Source organism: Lepisma saccharinum, chromosome 1, assembly GCF_977018435.1.
Source record: "Lepisma saccharinum chromosome 1, izLepSacc3.1, whole genome shotgun sequence".
NCBI classification, from domain to species: Eukaryota; Metazoa; Arthropoda; class Insecta; order Zygentoma; family Lepismatidae; genus Lepisma; species Lepisma saccharinum.
Genome location: NC_139229.1, coordinates 92,270,687 through 92,297,353, shown reverse-complemented (window position 1 = coordinate 92,297,353; position 26,667 = coordinate 92,270,687). Strand labels below are relative to the sequence as shown.

At 37.4% G+C, this 26,667-nt stretch overlaps 3 protein-coding genes across 4 annotated transcripts in view; 1 reads left to right on the top strand and 2 right to left on the bottom strand.

Annotated features, from left to right (window-relative positions):
- LOC145997763 (protein FRA10AC1 homolog) overlaps positions 1-26,667 on the bottom strand; it is a 120,087-nt gene that overhangs the window by 84,740 nt on the left and 8,680 nt on the right. The gene's annotated exons all lie outside the window — the stretch shown is intronic.
- LOC145984278 (protein CFDP2-like) lies at positions 360-782 on the bottom strand. Its single transcript, XM_083117919.1, has one exon. The coding sequence runs from the start codon at positions 780-782 to the stop codon at positions 360-362; it is 423 nt and encodes a 140-aa protein (XP_082974045.1).
- LOC145984448 (beta-1,4-glucuronyltransferase 1-like) lies at positions 3,168-26,102 on the top strand. 2 transcript variants are annotated; one of them, XM_083118118.1, is made up of 3 exons: positions 3,168-3,238; positions 22,323-23,502; positions 25,462-26,102. In XM_083118118.1, the coding sequence occupies exons 1-3, from the start codon at positions 3,228-3,230 to the stop codon at positions 25,465-25,467; spliced, it is 1,197 nt and encodes a 398-aa protein (XP_082974244.1). In that variant the 5' UTR covers positions 3,168-3,227; the 3' UTR covers positions 25,468-26,102. The 2 variants fall into 2 exon arrangements, with proteins under 2 accessions (XP_082974244.1, XP_082974238.1); XM_083118112.1 differs by having other exon boundaries at positions 25,122-26,102.

Here is a 26,667-nt window from a genome sequence, read left to right as displayed (position 1 = left end):
TTCTTCACCTTTTTATCTATTTCCGAGTACTCTGTTTGGGCTGCTGCTTTCTGTAGTCTTGTTCTGCTTTGGTTTATTTTTTGTTTTGCTTCTTTCCTATTTCTTATTACTTCCCAAGTGTCTTCAGACATCCAGTCTTTTTGTAGTTGATTTCTAATTCCAAGTACCTTCTCTCCAGTTTCTAAGTAGATTCTCTTCACATTTTCCCAATTTGTTTCAATATCTGGTTCATGCTGTGTACTTTCCGAGAGAGCTTGGAATCTATTATTTATTTCTAATTTAAATTCCTTTTGTTTTTCTTTCTCTGTCAATCTTTGAACATTAATTTTCTTTTTTCTTCCTTCAAACTTCTTGGATGTTTACATTATTTTTAGCTTAAATTTGGCTACCACAAGATGATGTTCGCTGGCTACATCTGCTCCTTTTTTATTTCTTACATCCATTAGCGATCTCCTAAACTTCCTGCTTATTGTTATATGGTCTATTTGGTTTTCTGTAATGCTATCTGGTGAAACCCAAGTTACTTTGTGGCAGTTTTTATGAGGGAAGATTGTTCCTCCAATGACCAATTCGTGATATGCACATAGGTTTACCAATCTTTCTCCATTATCATTTATGTCTCCCAAACCATGTTTCCCCATTATATGTTCCAATCCTTCATTTTGCGAACCTACCTTGGCATTCATGTCACCCATGAGGATCAAAATATCTCTCTTCTTCACATTTTTTATTGTGTCATTTAGTTGTTGGTAAAATTCATCTTTCCTCTCAATTTCTGTCATCTCTGTGGGAGCATAACATTGTATTATAGTTACATTTCTAAAGCGGGTTCTAAACCTAGCTGTAATAATTCTGTCGGAGATAGGTTTCCATTCTATTAGGCTCTTCTTTGCCAGTCTGTTTAGGAGTATCCCTACGCCATTCCTGTGTTCTGCATTATCTCCTATTTGTCCTGAGTACAACATTGTATTTCCTTCTTGCGTTGTTATTTCACCAAAGTCTACCCATCTCACCTCACTCAATCCAAGAATTTATAGTTTGTATTTTTTCATTTCTCTTTCCACTTGTTTTAGTTTTGAAGTTTCTTTCAGAGTTCTAGTATTCCAACATCCTATATTCGTTTTCCTTTTAACATCAAAGGTTGTCGTCAAAGCATCCGTCCGATTTCGTTTCACTTTAGTTTCTTTAATAAAGCAATTTAAGGTGTGTAGGTTATTGGCCTACAGCACCCGAGCTTGGTGGTGGGGCTGCCACCTGAAGCATCCAAGCATGCTGTTTTCTGTCAGGGTTGCCTCCCTTAGCCTTCGAAGATCCCTCTTCACCACAAGGCAGTGGTTCCCTTTTTATTCAACCCCAAAAGGGAGGGTTGCCTCTTTCGCCTTCTGCGCCGTACCAAAGAACTCCTTCTCCGCCGCATCAGCCGTTGAGGTCTTCGCCGTAACCCTGGCAAGGGGCCCTTACAAGGTGCTACCATCCGGAGCCAGATGGACCAAGGATTTTTAAAGAGGTATTACTCCTCTTGGTTTTTCGCCTCCTCCGCCGTTGAGATGGTCATTCTTCTTCTTCCGCCTTTGGAGCCGTTAGGTTGCTTCTTAGTCTGGCTCTTCCTTGCTAGCCTTCCCGGCATGGGTGACCCTGCCAGTAGCAATGCTACCGCGGGTTTAGCCTGACAAATCATTAGAGCACGCAATTGCGAGCGAAGCGAACAAGAAAACTTTTAGATCCAAATTTTTGCAAATTGAAAACAATATTGATTTAATATGGCACAAGAATTATCTTGGAGTGCCATGGCATTCTCTTTTACAATTTATTTCATTTAGATCGTTCGGCGCCCAGGACCAACTCCCGCCGGCTCCTAGCTACGGCTCTGAACTTGACAAGACTAAGAAAAGCAGAAAATTTTACGAAATGTAGTTGTAAATTTTTTTTTATCGAGGGTGGCAATTGCCCCACTGTGCCCCCCTGCAGGTTCTCGTGGCCGTCTGGAAGAAATAATGCAAGAAGGACGTGAAAACGTATTCCATCTTGATCTTGAGTATCCTTTTGTCCTGCTGCTCATAGATTCTACTAGCCTTGCTATCTTTTACCTCAATGTTTGCCCCTCTTCCCCCCTTAGAATTGATTTCCGTCCAAGGTTGGGGAGGGGCAATTCCCATTGGCCCCCTGTAGTTGCTTTGAACTTTAATCGGCTTGAAAATACTTAATTTTCTTTAAGGGCATAATATTGTTTAATGAGGGAGATAAGATTCTTCTGCACTAAATTTCTAGGTGAATGTATAGTAATGTAGGGGCAAGGTTACCACACCTCCCTTTTAGAAATCGAATGTCAACCTGAAAAGTATATATTTCAGACGTATAATTTGATTTCAGTCACAGTAATTTACATTAATGCGAAAGTTTCAAATTCAAGTGGTGTTTTTTGGGGGGGCAACTCTATGATCGGCGTAATATGCCCCATGGAAAAAAACCTTGCTTGTACCTCAGGGGGAAAATCTGCAATTGCCCCCCCCCCTCCTGCACGCCTATGATAGAAACAAAAAACTAAACAAAAACTTATACACAAAAGATCTAACTATTTTGTAATTTATTAACATCTTCAACCAGTTAGTAATGGAATTAGTTTTATTTCTGCTATAGTATATAAAAGTAACAAGTTAATTCCATTATATGTATTTGATAATAATGTATTTTTAAATACGTATGTAGTAATTTACTTTTATATTTTATAACATTATAAATATATCATATCATGATATATACACCAATACATATATTTGTGTGTGCGCAGGGCCTCCCCGATGGCGGTGGTATCGTCGTCTCCTTGTAATTAAGGGGTCCCAGGTTCGATACCCGGTGGAGGCTCATAGTGGTTCGGATCACACTTAAAGCTGTAGGTCCAGTCCTGATTAGCCTTACTGTGCATAAAGTGGACTTAAAACACCAAATCAATCAATCATTTGTGTGTGTGCGTGTAGATTGAGATGTTCCCTCACCCCCTTCCACAGACTTCAATGATTTCGCACCCTGTATTACCAGCGGTAAACGCCGTAACATGGAGTATACGCCACTGTGACGTTATCTATGATATTTTCCTAAGGCAGGAAAGCGAAACGTATCAACAAACAGGAAGTTCCTTCCTTCACTAATTCCTCTACTTCCTCTTGCGGTCAGGAGAGAAGCAAAACGTCTTGTGATTATTGTGCAACGATTTGCTGGTTGCTTGTCCCATGTACGGAAGGTAAGTGAAAAAGACAGTGTTTCTAAGCAGTGCTGGAAGTAGAAGGGGACGCGGGATGCTATCCCCAAGGAGAGATACTCCCGAAGGACTTAAGTCCAAAATTAAATAAGCAAAATACGTACTAATTTAGTGTTCTATAGGCCTAATATGAAGGTGATGTATTTCGCCAGCTTTGTGTTGCCTGTAAAAAATTAGCACACCACTACTACGAATAATACACATAAAAGAATGATCAGGGATTTTTAATTTTAATCACCTAGACCTAACAACCTTTTAAATATTGAATAAATAATCCATTTTAAAAAATGGCATTGGTAGGACACGTGTTTTTATACAATTTTTAGTGATCTTAAGTGGAGCTAACCTAGATAATGAATACGTGTTGTTCAGTGGCGGCGCCAGGATTATTCATCTAGGGGTGCTGAGGGGGTGCGGAAAGAAATGTAGGGGGTGCGATTCTGAAAATAAGGATAACTTGAAACACGCATGAAACCTTTCAAAACTGTTGGAATCAGGTGCCAAAACTGAGGGGGAGGACAATGACAGTTTACTTTCGCTTGGTATATAAGGTTTAGCATAGTGGGGGTGGGGGGGCAAGATTAGCAAAAAGCGGGGGCAACTGCATCCCTAATCGCCGCCGCTGATTAACATAAATTACTGACTGAACTTAAATTATATGTGTGAAATATATAACTTTAGATTGACATTCATTTTCCAGGGATGCTGCTCCCCCCCTCCCCTTGCCCTAACCCTCGACGTACATGATGATATGTATTAAGTCTTCTACTCCAAGAAAGTGGCCATACAGTGTAAACATTCAGATACACGTTGCAGTCTTATTGGACTATGTAGTGAAATACACAATAAAATCTTCCTGCCCTTATAAACACACTTTTTGAACCTTTTCAATGTAACCAACCAATGAAGGCACAATATACATAGTACATTATACCTTCCGTCTGCCACAAGACAAAACGCGAAGAGCACATCAACTACGTCATCTTTCAAAACCCCTCTGCCACACTATCCCCAACAACGAACTGTACAATTTCTTCGTGAACATTGGGTCTCTTCCTAACAGTTTTTGAAAAAGCTTGAAATGGTACGTTTACTAGACATGTTACGTGGAACAAATACATAGAACGTATTAAGAAGAAAACTTCCCTTCATGTTACAACTCGCATTAAATACATGTAATTTCCCGAGCACGACCTGGTAATACCTTAGAAGCAGCTGAAATTTTTGCTCCAGTGTAAGGCCAGCCGCACACCGGATCTGACACGACGAGACACTTTGCTTCCGACAAAACGAAACAAATATTAATTATTCTTAAAAGTGTATTTTTCTGGAAAGAAAGTTTTCGGTACAAGTTAGTTTGTTGTTATTATGTGTTATTGTGTTTATCATAAGTAAATATTGTTTTGGATTTGGATTTGATTTATTTTATTTTACTTCGCGTTTTGTGCCTCTTGGCTAATTTGCGAAGATGGGGATGAGTGATGAAATGATGAAAATGATAAATGGACATTCACACACAACCATGCCCTAGCGGGATTCGAACCTGGGACCCTTGGCGTCGCAGCGCGATGTGCTAACCACTCAGCCACAGGGTCCGGCTCTAAATATTGTGGTATATAAATGATCATTAGACCTCGATTTTAGGTATTTAACCTATTTTTCCCTTTGCAGGTAAATGAGAAATAAAAAGTTACATTAGCGTTTCATTAAAAAAAATGCAACAACTGATGAAGTTTTATAGTGCCTAAAATAACCTATTTTGCTTGTTAGAACCTATTTTAGGTTTTTGTGCCCAAATTAAACCTTTTCTTAGGTTTTTGTATATTTTTTAAGGTTTTATATTATTGTTACATCACACAGAGGTATTTGTTCTGTTTAGTAACGAAAAAATCAATGACTAACTTGTTTGAAACATACTCTAGAGAGTAAAATTGCTAATGATACAAGTATTAGTTTTATAACAATTAGTGGATAATTTTGAAAATGATGCATAGAAATAAAATTTTGTTAGAAAATTAACATTTTTAATGGTTATATATCTATTAAAATTTCTCACGTTCCCTTTGAAATTTTCTTTTTAGCAATTGTATCTAATTAGTATTTTTCAGGAACTATGAATCATTTTAAGTTTTTTGGAATCTACTTCAGGATTATTTTATACTAATTTAATATTTTTAGAACCTATTTTAGGATTTTTTAGAACCTATTTTAGAATTTTTAGAACCTATTTCAGGATTTTTAGAACCTATTTTAGTAATTGTAATGTAATTCATCTCCTGTGCCACCTCATTCCATAGAACATCAATTTTGTCCTTATTATTGTACCCATAACCTTGACCGCACTGTTAAACTTACATATACGTACATTTGCTGCTAAACAATACAGTGATGAGTCACGCAGGTGGTGTGCTGAGAAGAAAGGATTCGCACATGCGCAGAGCTTTTTGTCCGAGTCCAAATTCCCGGGACCTTCACTGTTTTGTCGCAAGCTGTCGCATCGTGACTCGAGTCAAATGTTTCGTCCGGTGTGCGGCGGCTCATAAGAGCCCCATGTTAAACATTCACTCGAGTCGGTTTGCAACAAAATGACTCGTCGTTACGATTCCGGTGGAAGGAAGAACAAGTAGGCGGAAAACAAACCGTTTATCAACAATACAAAAAATAAAAAAAAACATAACTCGCAATAAGCTATAGGCAATTATAAAAAAACACGAACAGACCACTTGAAGAAACAAAAGAAGAAAAAATTCATAACAACAATGCTGACGAAAGAAAAAATATTTACAGAGGCTGCCGCGGCCGCCAGTACAGAAAAGTATCGGCACCTCTTTCAGTGCTTGCCTGTTGCAAAGTTGCATGTTGCATACAATAATAACGGTCTTACTTCAGTATATATCATTCGGCGCTCCATATGACATGACATAATATTACGTATTAATGTTAGTGTTTTCAATTGAACATAGGGGGTGCGGAAGAAAATTAAGGGGCGCGCAAGCACCTCCTTGTGATCCCCTGGCGCCGCCACTGGTGCTTTTATATCTATCCCTATTCTATTCTATTTTAATAGTAATATTGCCAATAAACATATAAATCATATTAACCTATTAATTATTGCATGTGAAACCAAGGGCGGCCAGGGGGGTACTTGCCCCGCACCGAGATTTCTGGAAAAGGTTAATGTAATTCGAACGGTGAAATTGTATCGATATTTTATAACAAAAAAATATGGTTCTCTGTGACTTACAGGCCGTAAGTTACAGCAACTATTATTATTATTATTTCACAGTACCCTTCCATACATAAGAACATAGAGCAGAGGTACCATGAAGTACAGTAGGTTAAGTGGTCTCTGACTGATTAATATCTGTGCATTGTGAAAAATTACAAAAAGACAAACTACTGTTCATCAACAAAGTGAAAGGAAGAAAGGTGAATCCAGTTTCTATCTAAAATAGTAGACTCGAGTCTGAACTTAAATACAACGATAGAGTGGACAGTTGGGGTGCCAAAATTCGACCTCGCCTGGATGAAAATTTTATCTTGGGCCTTCCTTTTTTATGTAAATATCACAGTACTACGGTGAATTTCTTGCCTAGGTAATAAAGTTCGATGTACCCTGATATATATATGTTTTGTTGTGAAATATAGTTATTACAATTTTTCAAAGGTTAACTCAAGTGTATTAGGTCCCAACTTAAACCCCCCTCCCGCAAACAGAAAGAAATCAGATTTTTATACTTTACTTGGCTTTGCTCCCCCCCCCAATCTCTGAAGAAATCGGCGCCTATCCACATCACCCCCTTACCATTTAAAAATTTTGAGTTGAATTCAATTAAAGGGCCACTAATGTGGCGGACGTCTGCTTGGAACATACCAATGTGGTTACCCTAAGCCCAACCTGTTTCTATCATGACCAACTGTACCCAGCCTAACTCCTTTACTTTTTGTAGGATGTTCGGGGTCTCTTGAATCACCCTCTAGGGCCGTCACTTTGTCAACATGAGATCAAGAATTACACATACACACACAAACACATACAATATATATATATATATATATATATATATATATATATAATGTGTGTGTGTGAAGGTAGGTGCAGAGGGGGGACTTTGGTAATATTTTGCGGGGGGGTCCAAGATTTGTAGATCCGGCACTGACTAGGTTAGTCACTGCGATGAAAATAAATTATGAACTGATGAAACAGTTGCTCGCTGAAAAACATCCATTCCGGGATTTGAGTCCCTATCTGGGCATGGATGTTCTTCGTTAGCGTCTCTTCATCAAATTCATCTCATGATCACTCATCCTCATCGTCGCGACTAGTCAAGAAGTGACAGAAAACCGACGCAAAATAACAAATACAAACAACCGTTCACCTACAATTAGCATCCCAAATTTATTCATTAATGATCATCTTTCCAGGTTTGATTATTACCTCACAAATATATCTTCATTATCCGCAAACTTCCGACCTTGCGCATGCAGCAAGTATGTATACAAGAATCATCACAACAGTCAATTTCGAAACGTTGGTCAAGTTAAAATTCTTATTACTGTTATCACACACATATTTACAGAAGATGCATGAAAACGAGATGCAGGCATAGATAACTGATAAGAAGTTCCTGACAATTCCCTGGAGTTGCTGGTCAAGAAAAGCAATGCAGTGACTTGCTTTATCAACACGCAGTATGAAGCACTTCATCTGAAAAGCTATAGAGTTGTGTCAAGTTACGTAAACAAAATGAGCAACTCTAGCAGCTCTGCACTTCATATGAAAATGTTTTAACGAAGGTCAAGTTGACTCTTTTCCTTTCACGTCATGTCATAACGTGATTTTCTGACAAGCAAACCTGACAAGCTCTTCAAGGGAAAAGAAGTGAGTTTCTAGCACGCAAAGTTTGCACCACAGATGATAATACTACGGTTTGCACGTACCATCATTCTTTTAACGAATTAACCATGTTAAGGAACATCTACTCCGGCCATTGTGCCCGGTGAGTACTTAGAACCAGTGGCGCATGAACGGTGGTGGTGGGGGTTTCAGGGGTACAATGTACCCCCCCCTCCCTAAATTTTTGAAGGGGTACAGCATCCCCAAAATCTGTAGCTTCAACCCTTGGTACTTTTACTTTTAAGGTACCTACTTTATCAGCTTTTGCTGTTCAAAATTGTAATACTTATACGAAGTAAGGTATGTGGCCAGTGATTTCTGTTACGTATTGGTCTGGTAATTCTATAAATGTAGTTGAAATTAGTAGTAGAAAGTGACTTGATACATAACTTGAAAATTAAAACATAAAATCAATTACATAACGTAAGTCAACAATTACGCCAGGAGTGATGGGTATCTCTTACAAGCTGACTCAAACTTACCGTCATATCATGTTCGGCATTTACTATGTTTTAGAGGAAAATTTATATGTGATAAGTCAAGGTAAAGTTGTCTATGTTTTGGAGTTTTTTTACTTGCTTTTTAAAATTATTGTTATTTAGCGTCGCTTTTCTGATACTTTTGGCTAATCGCGAGGATGAGGATGAATTATTATATGATGAAATGGATGAATGGACACTCACAAAGAACAGGCATGCTCTGACCTAGATTCGAACCCGTGTCCCCTGGCGTCGTAGCCCGCTGTGATAACAACTCCGCTACGGAAGTAGGCTGTTTGATTTCAAACGAGCATTGAGTCAAATACCAATCAATGAAGAAAGCCTTCGTTTGCCAGTCATTATAATGGCAGTATCGTTCCTTATCCATAGGACTAAGTGTAGGACCTAGGGCACTAGCAAAAGTTGTACAAATTATGTTTGGTCACCTTAAAAGATAACTTTTATTTTGGTACTGTGAAGTGACTATAATTACAAAATAGACGAGGATATTTTGCACAAAAAACAAAAGCATCAGGATTACCAGAACAATACGGAGAAGAAATAACTGACCCCATGCCTTACTTCAGATTTGTGGACAGAGGATTACGTACTATATACTTGTTCAAAAGTTCGCAGTGAACCGTGCTCAAAACCTCAGCTTCGAAGGTTCTCGGCTCGGCATAACTTTTCTTTCACTCCTCTTCGTCGCGTTTAAAGAAAGCTAACGTGTCCTGTGCCAATCGTTAAAGCTAACCATTCGTCTGCTGGACTACAGTTTTTTTTCAGTATTAAAACGCAGCCTAAAGTTTGCAAAAAACTATTTACTACAAAAGTTAGTATTTACTTCCAAAATACATGAATAGCATGGCAGGAATACAAAATAACATTTTTATAAGTCTTGTGTGCACTCAAAAGAACGCGTTTGACTGGTGTTCACCATACATAGCTTTGTGACAATGGCAGCGGAATAATCTGGTCATCCTCCTCTTGCTTGAGGGTCAGAATGCACAAATCTCTCGTCCTTGTTGTTGTTGAGCATCTGCATAAGTTTTTTGCTTTTCCACATTCAGGATGATAGCAAAATCTTACGGAGTTGTGGAAGTTTTGGTGTACGTGGACACTAAAGTTTCGTCCGCCAGACGACGCAAAATTAAAAACCGTTAAAAACACACTAATGGAACCCTTGTAAAAGGACACCTATAATACCCTGTCCGTCTCTCCGATCCAAATTAAGGTAGACGGGACGTGGAGGGGAAGATTTTAGTGGAAGGGGTTGAAACAAGAAAACTGCCCCACATGCGTAGTGTCGCCAGGGGGTGCGAAGGGGTGCTTTCGTTCCCCTTAATTGTCTTCAGCACATCCTTCATAGGGTTACCAGACGTCCGGATTTTCCCGGACATGTCCTACATTTTAGCCTTATGTCCGCGTCCGGAAGGAATTTGAAAAATATCATAAATGTCCTACATTTTGAGCATTACATAATATTAATTATAAAAATAGGTAACAGAAAAAATCATGCAAGTTACAAGTCTATGGCCTGCGCTTCCAAACTCAATGGTGAAATTTATTTTGATTTAGTCATTGCACAAAAAGAAAAAAAGTTTGTCCTGCTATGAAACAAACGGGAAAACGGAAGCACTTAACGAACAAAGTTTTGGGACCACTTTCTGATAACGTCACTGTTCAATGCCTGAGCAGAATTTTTTGCCTCATACTGATGGAACAAAGTGTTGCCCCTTGTTATTCAATATTCAATATAATTTGATTGTAAAGCAGAGGTATAGAGAAGAAAGATATTCAGGGTGTCTGTCAGTCAAGAAAGTCATGGAGTCAAGAAATATTAAAGAAATCAACAAGTAGGTCAAGAAGTCAATAAAAAGGCAATAAATTATTCTTGTGGTTAAGAATTTTTGCTATCATAATGACTGATTGGTTGATTTAGTTTATTTTACTTCACTTTTATCTGTCCTTTTGGCTAATGGCGAAGATGAAGATGAATGGTGGGAACATAAGATGGATGAAGGGACAGTCACAAACATATAGGGAAAACTGACACAAGCCCCACATAAGATTATACTGGCTGTGAGTCCAGACGCCAAAGCCTCGCTTCTCAGTTCAGGATGCATTCGAGAAAGCACATGTAATTCTCTTCTTAAATTCAGCTTCAGTTTTTATCTTAACCAGTGGCGCAGGAATGGGGGGGGGGTACAGGGGTACATTGTACCCCCTCAAATTTTTGAAGGGGGTACTGTACCCCCTAAATCCGTAAATCGAATTGTACCCCCTGTACCCCCCCCCTTTGGTAATTTAACAGCAGACGTAAGGTGCTACTGTTAAAGGAACCTATTTTAAATTCGCCCAATAAAAAGTGAACATTTTTAATAACTTATAAGCATTATCTTCCTTACCACAGAAATTCAAACCATTGTAAACTGATTCTACTACATTGTGCTTGCTACTAGTTAGTTCATTGACCTATGTTCTTGAAAATATCTTTAAGGAGATGAAAATTGTTTAAAATGTGTGTGGAACGATGGAATCAGATTTGCTCTCAGAAAATCACGCTGCAGACGAATGCTCCTTTGCGTAAGGCGGGTACACTTATCTAAAGAGGTGGTCGTGTCGATTCGAAGATAAGATACAAATCTTCATATGAAGAGTGTATGACTGACCCCATTTTCTTTTGAATATTTAAAATGGAATTTTCCGAAACGAAATACTTACCCGAACGAGACGAGACACGACAGACCAACTTGGGGGGTACAATGTACGTACTACTACTGTACCTCACCCATATTTTTCATAACTTTGTAAGAGGGTGTTCGGAAAACTAGCTATACTTAAACCTATATACTGTATTAAGAGTTTTTTTTATATAAAATAGAGTCCCTAGGCTATCTGAGCATGGAATGGATCTAGAATGTGTTTTAATAACTTCAGAGTGGAAACCGAAACAAAAATGAACACAAACAAGAACGAGAAGGACCTCACCACACATGAGACTAGATGAGGCTGTGACAATTCTAGACTCATCGCATCGGGATATCATTCCTAGATGAAATGAATTTTTTCCTAGACATTTAAACAGGGTGCAATCTGCGATTTTATCAGAGGGGGACTTATCTTTCCCTATGTATTAATATATAATATAATTGGACATTAATTGCTTAAAATCCGAGTTTGGTATCGAATGCAACACAAACACAACGCCATTTTAAGTTAACCTAAAGTCAAACTGTAAGAAAATTTCATTAGTCAGATGAATGCACGAGATAAATGAGACACTGCAGGTTCTATTGGTAGATTTTGGATTGGATTCACAAGGTCATTGAGTGAGATGGGACTGTTTGATTGATATATTTGGTTTATTTTACTTCGCATTTCTTCCACTTTTAGCTAATCGCGAAGATGAGGATGAGTGATGATATGATGGAATTGATGAACACTCACAAATAACATCCATGCCCAGGCTGGGATTCGAACCCGGGACCCCTGGCGTCATAGCGCGCTATGCTAACCCTTCCGCCACGGAGGCCGGCGAGGCGGGAATGTGTTTTGGATTTTCATTGTAGATTCAAAAATCTTTAACTGTGACGTGCATGCTTTTGTTTACATTAAAGTTTACCTTTTCACATAAACTAGAAATTGACATGTCACCCTAAAACACACGCATGTATCTGCATTTAATACCACTCCATACGAAAAGAAGCCTTGGCTGGCTCTTCATATTGTGATTGATTGAAAGAAAAAAAAAACTTTTGAGCGTATGGCTTTCCTTGCTTTCTCCGAGATCTGAAGGATTTAGGTTTTGTATATGTAATGATAGTAGGCTACTTTCAGTGCTTGAAGAGTGTCATTAGGTACAGCTAAATATGTAACAAATAAATGCTTTGGCAAATTTTTCACAAATATTTCAAAGTTAGACTTCTTACGAGTTGATCGGGAACCATCTCAACTCAGTTTTCTTTTCTTTTTTAATACAACGCTCTATAGATGTTTGAGAAAATACCAAATACATGGCTTCTAAAGGGCATTGGATGTGGTACACATCTGCCATAAATTGTTTAAAGATATTTTTATGCGTAGTTATGCGATTTTAATATTAGAATGAACTGAACTGAAGTGTAACTCTATAAGTATGATATATTCAATAATGTGGTTTCTATATCCAGTGGGTGGGAGATGATTATTCCTGGTTGGGGTGGCTAAAGATCCTCCTCACCCCCTTTAATCTCAACCTGCATTAAAATGAATGTATGTATCTTTGTTTGCAATTTTCACATTTCAAACTCCTGATTTTCCGTTCCGTTAAATCCAAATAAGCCCAGAACGAGGTCCAGAGCTTTATATGTTTCAGAATTGTTATCAGGTTTTAAAATCTATTTAAAAAAACAACATAAATTCTAAGAGAAACAAAGAAATAATATATTTATGCCAATTTTGCATTAAATAACAGGACATTCGTGTGTGTTGTTCTAAAATAGAATGTTTCCAATGGCTTCACATTATACCTAGGTATCAAGGATGTATTTGGGGGGTGTCCAAGGGGTTTGGGGGGTGACCCACCCCCCGAAAGACTTACCAAGTAGTAAAAGTAAATAATCAAAATATAATTGTTTAGCATTAGATATATAATCGATGATTATTTCCGCTCAACTTATTGGAAGGCAAGGAAATTGGCTCATACGGCTTTGAAGGGTTCCAAATATTTATGCACAGTACTAATGATAATATCCATAAAATATTGATCAACTTTACTTTTCGTTATCTACTAATTTCTAGCTTTACCTAAGTAGGGGTCGAATAAATAAACGTTAAGAAAAACGGAAAAAAAGTATAGCCTAGAAGAGTCCAGAAAAATTCAAGAATTCTGGATGTATTATTTTGGTAGACACCCTGTTATTTAACTAAGAACAATCCAAAATGAAACTTCACAAACCATTTTAAATTACGGTAATTGCTGAATATTTGTTTGCCAGTACAGGTCATAATTCAAATGTTGAGAGAGTACTTTCATTACCATCAGCACAACAGACTCACGAGATAAATTATTTTTTCATAAAGTCTGTAAAATGTTCGTTTGGTACTGGTCCCTATAATTTCAAATTGACTGGCCACTCTAATATAAATATAGTTTGACTAAACCTGAGATTTTGATAAAAATTGTCTCCACTGAGAAGTACCACTTAAATCATGTAGTAAGAGGTGCATTTATTAGTATGATTGCAAGTTATGAAATTTTGCATTTAAAAATTCATTAAGAATGAATTTCTTAAAACTGAAAAGTGTCATTTTTCAACTACTTTCTAACGTTATCTATAGAAATATGTATTATTTATTGAGAATGTTTTGTGTCCTACATTTTGACTTAATGACCTACATTTTGGGACAGCATGTCCTACAATTATCTTACAGCGATCTGGTAAACCCCCTTCAGTACCCCTTTTTCAAAACCTATTTCCAGCCGAAAATAACTCTTTACAGAGGAAAAAGTCTCGAGTAACCAATAATAGTTTCTTGAAACCAAACGTTTATTTAAACAGGTGATAAAGATATGATTATTCACCAGTGCTATAAATACTCTTCAATAATGGTGCACGCGTGCTTACTTTTATCAAATAATTTGTTCAAAATTACCAACTTTGGTAAATGCTACTATTTTTTGTTTACAGTTACCAAATAGTTTCACCAAACCTGTTTTGGACACTGGTGTATAAAGTACACCGCGCGAGTAGTTACGTATGACATCAAACAGGACGTGAGTAGCTAAGGGTTAACCATATCCGTTTTTTCTGTGTTGCATTGTCATTTACGTTATGACTTATGAAAACTATGTCGTCATATTGATTGTATCCTCGTATAAAGTATTGAAGAGAGACCACTATTATTGTATACTACTGGCAAGCCATTGATACTAATTTGAAAGGCAAGCCACATTTACTTCTTTGTACATGGTGTGGTGAAGCAACCAAGCAAAAATGAGTCAAGTTATTGGTATATTTTCACACAAGCAGTGGCGACGACTATTGTGGGGCAACCACCCGTTTAGCGACTTTTGACCCCGTTCTATGCTAAACCTTACCTACAAAAGTACAAAAGGAAAGTAAACTGTCTCCACCCACCCCCACCACCCCCGTTTTGGAGCCTAATCGCCGAAGCTTGCTAAAAATTGATTGGTATTTAATGTAAGCATTTTTGCACGTTTAACTTTTCTTTTATTTTGAACATCGCACCCCCTATATTTCATTTCGCACCCCATAGATGGTCAATCCTGGCGCCGCCGTTGGCGTTGCATCAACAGAAATAAGCAAACAACTTCTCTTATGTTAAATAGGAGAAGTTCAGCTAGACACTATAACTTGAGGCTGGTCTGTCGCTTAACGGCTTAACACATGACAAAAAATTACGAATTGAGACATTATCATTTCTTTTTTTTCCCCTCGAAGGACGAAGTGCAGACTTCAATTAGCCATACAGGTACGTACATTCCACACAGACACAGATTCCACTTCCTGTTAGTTACAAAAAGAAGGTTAAAATGCACCTCAGCATGATGCTAATTGTATGCTACCGAATTGTTGCATTCTACTCTGTAGTCAGGCATGTAATTGGATTGGTATTGAATGTACAGCGGAAGAAAGAACAGAAAAAGGAGTCTATCAACCAATAGCTGATTGCTCTCTTTTGCTTCTGAACTCAAATCAAGGTTACAGCAATTTGACCTTCATTTTTAACTGAGAAGCTGCAGGAAGATAGGAAGGTCAGTAAAGCGAACAAGGCTTCCGCCCGGAACGATTGGGGAGGGGGGGGCAAGTGAAAGGCGAAGACTGGAACAAACGCGACACCAATTATCGTAGGAAATAGACTGAACTAAATCAAGTTGCCTCAGCAGAATCATGACGCTTGCTGTACTTAAAATTTGATTTTAGTAAACTGGGTGACATAGGTGTGCGCAGACCTTCTGATCAGGGAGGGCAAAAGCTTTGATGAAAGTTCAGTCGGGACAGAAAAACCTAATTTTATCTCACTGTTTAAGTTTTATTGCATTGATGGATGTGTGTATTTATACACATACATACATACATACATACATAATCAATTCATCCGCCCCATAATAAACCAACAGCAAGAATTGTTCATGCATTTAACCTTTACTCTGCCGAGGGGGTCGTCAAAAAGATAGCCCGGTTTCGCCGAGGCCTTTGGTGAGAATTATAAATTCGTACACTTATTTGATAAAAAAATAATTTATAACTCGTAGACTATTTGACCAATCTACTTTGGGTAATTTTTGTTTTGCAGCTAAAAGATCAGGGCATGCAATCGTGCAGAAATCGAAACGCCAGAGCCAATAAGATGGGTTGGGTGGGCCGCGGCCCCCAACTTTCAATGAAGAAAAAACAACATAAAAATGGGGAGTTTCTTTCACATATTCGATAATGTAATGCACCCAGGAACATGAAATGGCTATCATTCGGTTGAGAAAGGGCCATTCTTTGAAAATAAGGCTAAATTTGCGTCCTCTTCCCAAAATAGCGGGAGAAGAGAGGGCAAACTCCCCATTTTTATGATTTTTTCATTGAAAGTTGGGGGCCGCGGTCCACCTAACCCCTCTTATTGGCTTTGACGTTTTGATTTCTGCACGGTTGCATGCCCTGATGTTTTAGCTGAAAAACAAAAGTTATCAGAAGTAGATTAGTCAAATAGTCTACGAGTTATAACATTTTTTGATAAATAAGTGTACGAATTTTAAAATTCGCGCTATCTTCCATACTTAAATTTGGAGTTGGGGGGGGGGGGGTGCATCCACATGACGTGCCAAAGCTTCGTTTAGCCCACTGTAAGTTTTTCCGATCCGACCTAAAAGAAAAGTATCAAGATAATAAAAAAAACAGGAATTTTGTAATCAGCTGCATGGTCGAAAAATCATCCAAAATACGAGTAACAACTTATTTTTGATGGTCGAAAAATCGACCATAATACGAGTAGAGGTTAAGAGAAATCCGTTTAGCAGCAGTACTTCTGTCCCTGGTAATGCATTACAGAAAACAAATTGCGAGGAAAGCAATCAAGAAAATTTTTAAATCCAAACGTTTGTGAAATGAAACCAAAATTTTTATGGAACGCCATGGCATTCTTTCTCTTTTACATTTTTTTCATTTAGATAGTTGGGCGTCCAGGGCCAACTCCCGCCGGCCTCTAGCTACTGCTGTGAACGTGACAAGACTGCAAGAAAAGCAGAAATTGCGAGCGAAGCGAGCAAGAAAATTTTATGAAACGTATCTTTATTTGTATAAAATTTGAGATCGAGGGGTCAATTGCAGCTCTGTGCAACCCCTGCAGGTGCTTTTGGCAATCTGGAAGAAAAAATGCATGAAAGACGTGAAAACTAATTTCATCTTGAGTATCCTTTCTATTCTTAGATTCTGCTAGTCTTGCTTTAATTTGCTTCCATGTGTGCCCTCTAAAATTGATGGGGGCCAATGCCACCTGCGGTTGCGCCACTCCACCCCCTTCTCCCTTAGTTGCTTTGAACTTTCATTTGGCTTGAAAATACTTCATTTTCTTTAAGAGTATACTATCGTTTAAAAACTGCGATAAGATTCCTCTATCCTAAATTTCTAGGTGAAAATATAATAATTTAGGGGCATGGACGTCTGGAAGGAGGGGCAAGGATGGCCACATCTCCCCTTAGAAACGGAATGTCAACCTAAAAGTACATTTTCACACGTATAATTTGATTTCAGTCATAATAATTGACATTAATTATTATAATGGGATGCAGGAATGCGATAATTACATTTCAAGAGGTGTTTTTGAAGGGGCAAATCTATTATCGGAATAATTTGCCCCATGGAAAAATACCTTGCTTGTCCCTTAGTGGAAGAAATGGGCGGATGTCCATGATTAAGGGGGCCATTTGACCCCCCTTGCCCCCCCCCCCCGTGCGCACGCCTATGCTGGGTGAGTGGCAATGTACTTTCACATAGATAGTTCAATTTGCAGCAACAAAACCACTGAACTCTTGCAGAGGTTTATTTTATTCGAAAATGATATAGTAGATTTTTATTTTATTTAAAAGGGGGTTTTAACCCTAGAACTCACAAGAAAATTTTTATGGGCTGCAAAAATATACACGGAAAGTAATTAATGAAACTCCTTAAAAAGCTACGACATTTTCAATGCAACTTTTTTCTATGTGTTAATACATTTTTTTGGAAGGCTTTCAAGTTTTGTAATACTCGGTACTCGAAGTGACAAAAATGAGGCGATTCAGAAATTTATTTTCATACATTTAGATATTTTTAAGCGTTTTCACCTAATACAGCAGAAGTCAATTCAAACTTTGTCACTATAATAACAATAGAAACAAAGTGTACTATTTGTGAAAATCCGCAGGCAATTTTTAATTTAAAAAATCAAAATTTTGTGTAGTTATAGCTACAGATATTTGACATGTAAGTAGTATAATAGTCACTATCTCAACTTAATCATTAAGCTCTAAATACTGCAAATTATTGATAAATAATAACGGTACTGTTACAGTGTATAATGTATATATTCTCAGAGAGGGGAGACTTTCTTTCCCTGGTTATTAGGAAGGAACTTAGAAGTGCAGGTTGGGAAAATAAATCAGAGGGGGTGGAGACCTAGCTAGCTTTCCCTCTTGAGTTCGAACACTGTCATAGTTGGGAGGGAATCACTTTATTACAGGCGGTATAGGAGATTTAAGGGAGTGGACAATAGGACGTCTAGAACTATCAATAAATATAAAGTTAATCCCGTTAACTTACGTTAATCTACGACTGAAGAATATACAGTATTTATAGAAATGCCATCTCCATTGCCACGTGCTTTGGAGAGCATAGTTATAAATCAAGATACGTGTATTACATCCAGCAGAGGGAATTTTCTGACATGGAGTCTAAAGCTTTTGATAATAAAATGCGTAAGTTGCTAAGTTGGTGAGAAGCTGTGCCTGATTTATATATGTATGGAGATATCAGTGTGTAAAACCTGTCCTTATCTTCCTTAACAAATGATAGAAAGTGGCAAAAAAGAAAATCTAGTCCCTACAAAGTTACCCAGTCCTAAGCTCCAGACGTGTATGAAGGTAGGTACCACATTTCCTTTTTTTAAAATGCATTCTTAAATTCGTCCATTGAGAATGCAAATGTTCTATCTCCAAATTGTAAACAAATGGATATATTTCGGTAATTGTTTCATCTCTGCAATTATCTGATGCCTACATACAACTAATATTGATATATTGAGTGTCTTTTTGGTCCATGTGCAGAATTTGGAAACAGTCACGAGAGTGCAAACTCCAACAGCCAATGAAACCTTATGACAATTTCCTAAACCAACTACAAGCGTCATCCTAGTATGAGATAAACCACTTCAATTCTAACCTCAGTCACTTGTGGGATATGCTTAACAATGGTGGTCTTCGGTTCTTACTTTTGTTGTTAACAGGCAAGAATTTTGAATAATAGTGGATTCAAAGTAGTTGATTGATTACCAAAATATGAATGATTTATTTTACTTTGCTACCAAATGACAAATTTATAATGAAATTGATTCATCTCCATCTCGTTTACAGAATGCAGTGTTAAATCTGAAAGATAGAACACTGGCACTCGGAAATCATAGTTGGTGTTGCGTGCAATTGTTCTATCTGAAATTTAGATAATGAAGTTAGGTATTTACCTAACCAAACAACAACTTATTTTTAGAGAGGCTTCAATATATCAGCCCTTGTAATGATACAAACTTTCAGTACAATCGTGACAAATGTCCAATAAATATATCATGTCAAACTTTAAGGAGCTCTCCTGAAAATAAGGAAAAATTGGACATAATATTTACATTCTCAGTGGACGACTTGCACCCTCATTGACAGCATAATAGATGTAATAGATAGTTTAGAAAGTATAATCTTGAAAAGGTCATTGGACTCTCGGATTCAACCCCCCAACATAGGAATTTATTTAGAATCAATAGAGAAATAGAAATCTTACAAGTAGGCCTAAATTTGTTTTCGAATGCTGGAAAACACAAAACCACCCAGTAGATAAAATTATGCGGGAGCAATGGAACTTAAGGAAATAAAATTAATCGACAATATTCAATATTTTTGCAATATAAGATCAAGTTTGAGGATATCTTTTCATTAATACTAACGTACAGCAAACATCCAGTTTATGCAATTTTATTTGAACAAATACCTCATTAACAAACCGTACAGATTCAATCATATTTACAAAATTCGGAAGGATATATATTTAGCTATATACACAGATGCATCGATAAGTAAAGAATAGTGGGATGGGTTTCTATTCACCCTTGTACTTTAAAAAGTTTAAACATTCAGCAGAATGTTTCATATTTTCGACAGAGTCGAATGGAATTTACCGTACTTTGCTATGCATCAGTAACATTACAGGTAAAAGGATGCTGATATTAACCGATGATGAGTGTATTACATAGTTTGCTATCTTCACATAAACATTTATATAAAGAATTCATATTCTACATTATAAGATTGTGGTAGAGAGGTAAGGATAATTCAGTTTGCAAAAATTCCAACACATGCGGAATTATATTAAAATGAATTCCCAGATATTGCTAAAGAAGGCTAGAATATTGGATCATAAAGCAAATATATTGTTATCATATATAGATTTGTTACCAACAGTAATAAACAAAATTCAAGATGACTTCAACATACGCGTTCAGTATACCCATTCGCGGATGGGTTATTCATACAAGAGTACAATAAATTTACCTTAGTAGAGCGCCATGGTTTCATATATTTAATATAACTATTTTTTTTAAAAATCTACCCTCAGATTAAGATCAGGCATATGAAAATAAATCACTATTTACTTAAAATTTTATTACTTAATTCACCTATGTGTAAACTAGACCAGGAAGATGGTCATATTGCAATATTTCAATGCTTAGTGTATACCAAAAATAGAAGGAAACCCGTTGACAAAAGTCTGATAAAGAACAGACCATCTTTTCTATCGTCTTTAAAACCAGTATCAGATATAAAAATGTTATTCATTATTTTAAATTTTTGGCATGTTATAAATGTTGACACATAAGAAATACATACAAGGTGTAATTTTCTGAAAAAGTGACGATAGTTGTAGAAGTTGTTTAAGTTGTGATATAATATTTACTATAATAGTAAATGTGCAGGACACTTTGTGTGGAGCTGGTGTAACAAAACATAGAAAGTATTGTATTGTACCAAGAAATTTTGCAAAGTGGTAGGGGAATGACCACATAGAGCGAATATGGCCCTTTTCTGGTAGTCCGAGATGTATTTTATTATTTTTCTTGTATACAACGTTCGTACTATATAGTCTGTACTAAAACAAAAACATTAAGAAATCTATGGAGATATGACCACACCGTGCCATAAAAAACAGATTGTGTCTAAAAGGAACCTGAAACAAGCAGTTTAGTCTTGTTTTGTTTGAAATTAATGATAAATTGTTATGAGTTATTTATATCACACAAACGAGATGATATTTTCAATGCATTTCTGTCAAAAATGAACGCCAATGTCAGTTGTCAGTAATCAGGTCAGAAAAATGAGTAAGTTATCATATGGAAAGGAGAGAACCATAAACACCATAGATAAAATGTGTACTGGGCAAAAATAAAAAGGATTTAAATACTTATTTTTTGTTTGGGGGCACTAGAAGGCAGACTTATGAACTCCGGGGCACAATCCCCTCTGGTATCGCCAATGTATACTTGCTCACTGTCACGTGCTTACTTCATTCCATTTCACATTAATACTTAATGGACATGTTTCTAAAAAAAAAAATGCATTAGCCGCTGAAAATCAATTCTCACGTTCGAAACCGTGACAATAATAGTTCATTTGCTTCATTTTTTACGTCCAAGAGATTTCCGATGAAATAAAATAAGACTCTTGTAATCAGTCCTTCCTTTTCGTGACAACGATTACATGGGAATATTTTTCACAACAACAGATTACATAAGGCTTCATAATGGACATTGCCTCATTAGTGTAGTTGTAGAAGAAAAGAGCAAGGGAAACATGTGAATGTGTCATAAATTACACGCATAGATTTAATCTACAATGTGTCAAAAAACATCTCAAGGACGCTGTGTTGAGCAGGAGCCTTCGTTGTAACTTACGGTAACGAAAGGAAACACGGATATTTTTCTTGTTTTCCCCAATTAAAAAGAAAGAAAAAGAGTATAAAATTATTTAATGTTTGGTAAACTCAGCTTATTTTAGGAATAATCTCTTGCTGATTGCTCGAATTTGAGTAACGGATACAGTGGAACCCCGATTTTACGTTCTTGGCTTTTACATTTTCCGCATTATACAGATTCTTTATGGTTGAAATGGGGAAAAATGTTATAAAATGTTTCCGAATCTCACATTTTAAGTTTTTTTTCACATTGGTCCCATAGAAAACGTAAAATCGAGGTTCTACTCTCTTAACAAAGTTTAGCCTGCCTCTGTGGTGGAGTGATGGACGCAACGAGTTAAGAGCACAAAAGGTCTTAGGTTCGAACCCTGTTCCATCATCCATTTCACTAATTCCTCACCGACATGATCAACCCAAAATATAGAACGTGAATTAAAAGTTAAAAGTTTACAGTGTCAGTACTAATTCAAGTTCTTCTCTTTCAGTTTCACTCTGCCCAACATCATGATTCGATCACCTCAAGAGAGACTTCTACTAGCAATGCTAGTTTTGAATTTACTTTCTATGTTGTTCCTGCTAACGAATCACACGCCCGCGAGTGAAAGAGCTGATGCGAAACAGTACAGCAGAGACTTAACTGAGAAACAAACTAGCGTAGCAGAGATAAAGAAAAGCCCGTCAGCCCTAAAAAGAAGCTTGAAAGACAACTTACCGACAAGCAACGATTCACTTAGCGGACCTGTCAAGTTGCGGGCAAAGAACAACAGTAGTGAATTTCGCTTCGACGAAACACAGGGACAATTCGACAAGCTGCGCAGATTCAAAATCCACCATTTTGTGATCGCCTCCGACATGTGGGCAGCAAGTTCTTCAAGAAAGGTCTGTCTAGCAACTCAAACCTCTTTGGATCGCTCGTCGTGGCTGGTGAACGTGTCGTCGACTTGGAAGGGGCCAATTTCTGTCTCTTTGTTCACTCCTGACGTCGAATACGATCTTGCAGTACGATACATAAAATTCTTGAGACGCTGTTATCCCCCAATCAGAGATAAAGTCAGTTTCCACTTCTCTTATCCTGTCCAGTATCCACCTAAGTTTCTCCCTGACGGTGACGGCGATAACGAAGTGCTCTGCCTTGATCACGTTAAAGTGCTGAAGGAGTTATTGTCAAAGCGACCAAACACGATGATGAAGTGGAGGGAATCATTTGCCTATCCTCAGAATCTTCTGAGGAACGTAGCACGAATCAGTTGCCCTCAAGACTATATTCTTTGTTCAGATGTGGACATGATACCCACACCTCAACTCGATGGTGAGCTGGAAGAATTTCTGTCGCGCAAGGAAGTTGAAGAATGTAATAAATGCGCATATGTGATACCCGTGTATGAAATAAATGCCACATGTGATAGAATCCCCGTTAACAAAACTCAGCTGCTCTCTTTGGTAGAGGGGAAACTGGCCAGAACGTTCCACGTGGAGGTTTTCAAAGACAACCAGAAGAAGTCGAATCTCGAACTGTGGGAAAAGAATGGTCAGAGTGACGCAATGAACGTCTCGCACGACGCAGACAAGTATGCATTTTACTACGAACCAATTTATGTGGCAAGAGCTGAGGTTCCGATGTATGACGAAAGATTTATTGGTTTCGGATTGACGAGGAACACTCAGGTACGTGTGTACAAAGATGGTAGATTTCGCAGTTTAAAATTACCAATTTAGCAGTTTAATAATGAAATTTAGCATTTTGGGCTGGAAGTAAGTTTTTTGAGTGAAGATTTTGATGGTAAAGAATCAACTTGTCAACTTGTGGATTTTCTAGATTTTCCATTTTCAATTCGTAAAAATTATTAAAGGAACATACACATCTGTAGTTCTCATCCTTACAGGTGACCAGTGTAGGAATTAAACTTTTTGCTTTTTTCTGGGGGGGGGGCACTCAATGGTGTATTTGTGAGTTAATTTCGGGTGGTAGTCTTTTCAGTATACAAATTTACCAGCACTGGCATACGCAGGAGGAGGGGGCTGAAGCCCCTCCAGAAATTTTGAGAAAATCAAAATTTTCAAATGAAAGCAGCAAAGAACTCTTGAAAAACCAAAATGGTATCTGCAAACTCCCTTAAAATGACCCCGAGTACCATTTTGGTCTTTGAACAACTTTTGAAACGAATATTGCAAATGGTGATTACGAAATATTTCACTGCATCCCACCTTCCGAAAAGATATCTTGCGTACGCCAGTGTTGTCAGCTAGTAAACAAAACTATTACCTTAGAACAGTTGTTCTAACACACGCAATTTAGAGACAGTATATTTACATTCTAAGAAAACCCTAAATTATACACTAGAAGAGCTTTTAAACTAGTAACAATGAGAAAACTTGACCAAATATCTATTTCCCGTTCAACTCAGTGCATGCAGCAAGAAATGTGATTTACCTCCAACGAATAACGCTGACGAAAGTTTATTTAACAATTGTCAGAGCAAAGGCGTTAGTCTGGGTGCTTTTTGTAAAACCTCTGAACCCGACGACAATTTACACGTAAACAAATAAACCATGACCTATTTAAAAACAGAACTTCAGACGCGAAGTAGGATGCAAACTATTTTCCTGTATGATTTTTCAGCTTTGTTTGTTCCATGTTTCAAAAATTATATACTAAATACTTTCAATTCCATTTTCCTTGGAGAGGATGAACATATCCCTGGCAAAGGATTTAAAAAATGTATCTTTTGCCGGAGATAAAAATCTTTGTGGGGGAAAAATCTCCGGTATCTCTCCCCCCGCCCCCGTGTTAATTCGCACACTGCAGGTAACAGCCAAGTAGACCACATTCAGTGATATTCCCAGGGGAGAGGAGGAGTGGTGGGGTTCATAACCCTCTTTTGGGCAAGTTTCCTAAAAGAAAAACGTCATAGGAAGGATAAGATGGCAAAATAAGGACGGAGTACTAAAAAAAAAAGGTACCCTATACGTAAAGGACCGTAAAGAACCTTATTTTCTGCAAAGTATTTCAATTCAGTCCAGGAACCTTTTCTCCGGATGAATTTAAATACGGTCCAGGAACCTTTTTTCAATTAAACAATACGCAACTTGGACCGAATTTAAATTATGCGAGACAATAGGTTCCGGTCCTGCAGCGGAATTCAATAGAACCCATTAGAATTTATGGGCTCCTGGACCTTTAACAACCCTGCAAAATAGTAAGTGATAATTCGTGGTGATGGACAATTTTCCTGTTATTATTTTGCATTCCACTCTACTACACAAAATGATGCATATATTCACAGGTGTACGAGATGTTCTTAGCTAACTATAAATTTCGAGTGTTGAACAACGCTTTCCTGATTCACTGGGGCTTCCAGACCGTATCAGCGAGACCACAATGGAGGACCAACCAGAGCAGCTTTAATTCAGAAGTATTTCGGGAATTTGTTCGGGACGTAGCCGTTAAATACGACAAGGATCCTCTAGGGTTGCTGTGGAAATATTCTGGGAAGCTTAAAAAAAGACTGAAGATCACGTACAGCAAGAATACACGGAGCTAGTATTAAGTTCTTGTGGGGAAAAAATGTTCCACAACCATAGAGCAATTGGATTCAGTCTTTTTTTTTTCTTCTTTTTTTGAAGGAATAAACTTTTTCTGCACAGCTGAGGTTGTCGCTAACTCATCAAGATCTTCATTTGTCACGAAGGCGTCGAGACTTGCTGTCTCGAAATCGCAAAGGATAGGCGGTGTGAGTCAAGAAACAGCAAGCAAGCTGTCTATGTTACCTAGATATATGCGTTTCATTTGTTTCAGCAGTGTTTTAATTAAAAAGGTGAGAATGTTGTTTTAAACAAAAACAAACAACTTAAAAAGAAAAGATAATGAAATGTATTTTCGTAGAAAAGTGTCAAATATAAAATAATGTTCAATTACAAAGTGTTCCTAGCAAATGTTGCGCTTAAAACATGGTTTAAAATAGCTGTGGAGACGAACACAGGCATACATTTTAAACGTTTAAGAAGTGTTGTTTTAAACATTTTTAAACACGTCAGCTATGCCTCGGACACACACTATATTTATTTGTAAATACTCGTAAATATAATAAGATTATTGAAAAAATGGCAATAGTGTTCAATGAAACAGGCTATTGAAATAGAATGAAAAAATATTCAAGTAAAATGTTCTTTAAAAAGTTGGGAAACACCACACAAACAATGGTATGTTCGTTCTAAAGTTATGAAGCGTTGTACGTAAGAAATTGTAATATTTATTGTTGAAGTTATTTGTTTTAATTTTGTACTTGTAAAATAAAACATTTTATAAAATCGTTCTGTTATAATGTCACTGTATTATTTTTATTACATAGCGAGCACCAAAACACGATGTATCCAATCCTGTGGGTGCTACAAAGATGGCTGTGAGTGTGAGCTATGACACACTTCCACATAGAAAAAGCCATAAACAAATTTTAAGTCATTTTTTGCATACACTATTATATATGTATGTATGTATGTATGTATCTGTATCTGAATCTTGGCGGATTTGTTTTAGTTTTGGAGTTTCCGCTGTGAAGCTCTGCCTCCTGGCTTCTTTGATGATCTGGTAATTGGCGGTTTTGTTTAAGCATTGATGTTTACTGAACGCCACAAAACTGTCGCGGGCGAGTTATGATTAGCAGGAGTTTAGTTGGTGACGAAGTTTTGTACTTCTTGATGGTCTGGAGGGATGATCCGCAGCGCTCCTTCAAAGGCGGTTACCCATCCGAGTACTGTCCCGGGCAGAGCCGCTTGTCTTTGTGTTTGTGTCATGAGATTGAGTGCGGTGAGTGGTTATCACAGCGCGCTAAG

Coding starts and splice junctions, on each gene's coding strand:
- LOC145984448 (XM_083118112.1), top strand. Junction 23,503..25,121: donor GATTGACGAGGAACACTCAG/GTACGTGTGTAC, acceptor ATATATTCACAG/GTGTACGAGATGTTCTTAGC.
- LOC145984278 (XM_083117919.1), bottom strand. CDS start 782: ATGACAGAAATTGAGAGGAAAGATGAATTTTACCAACAACTAAATGAC.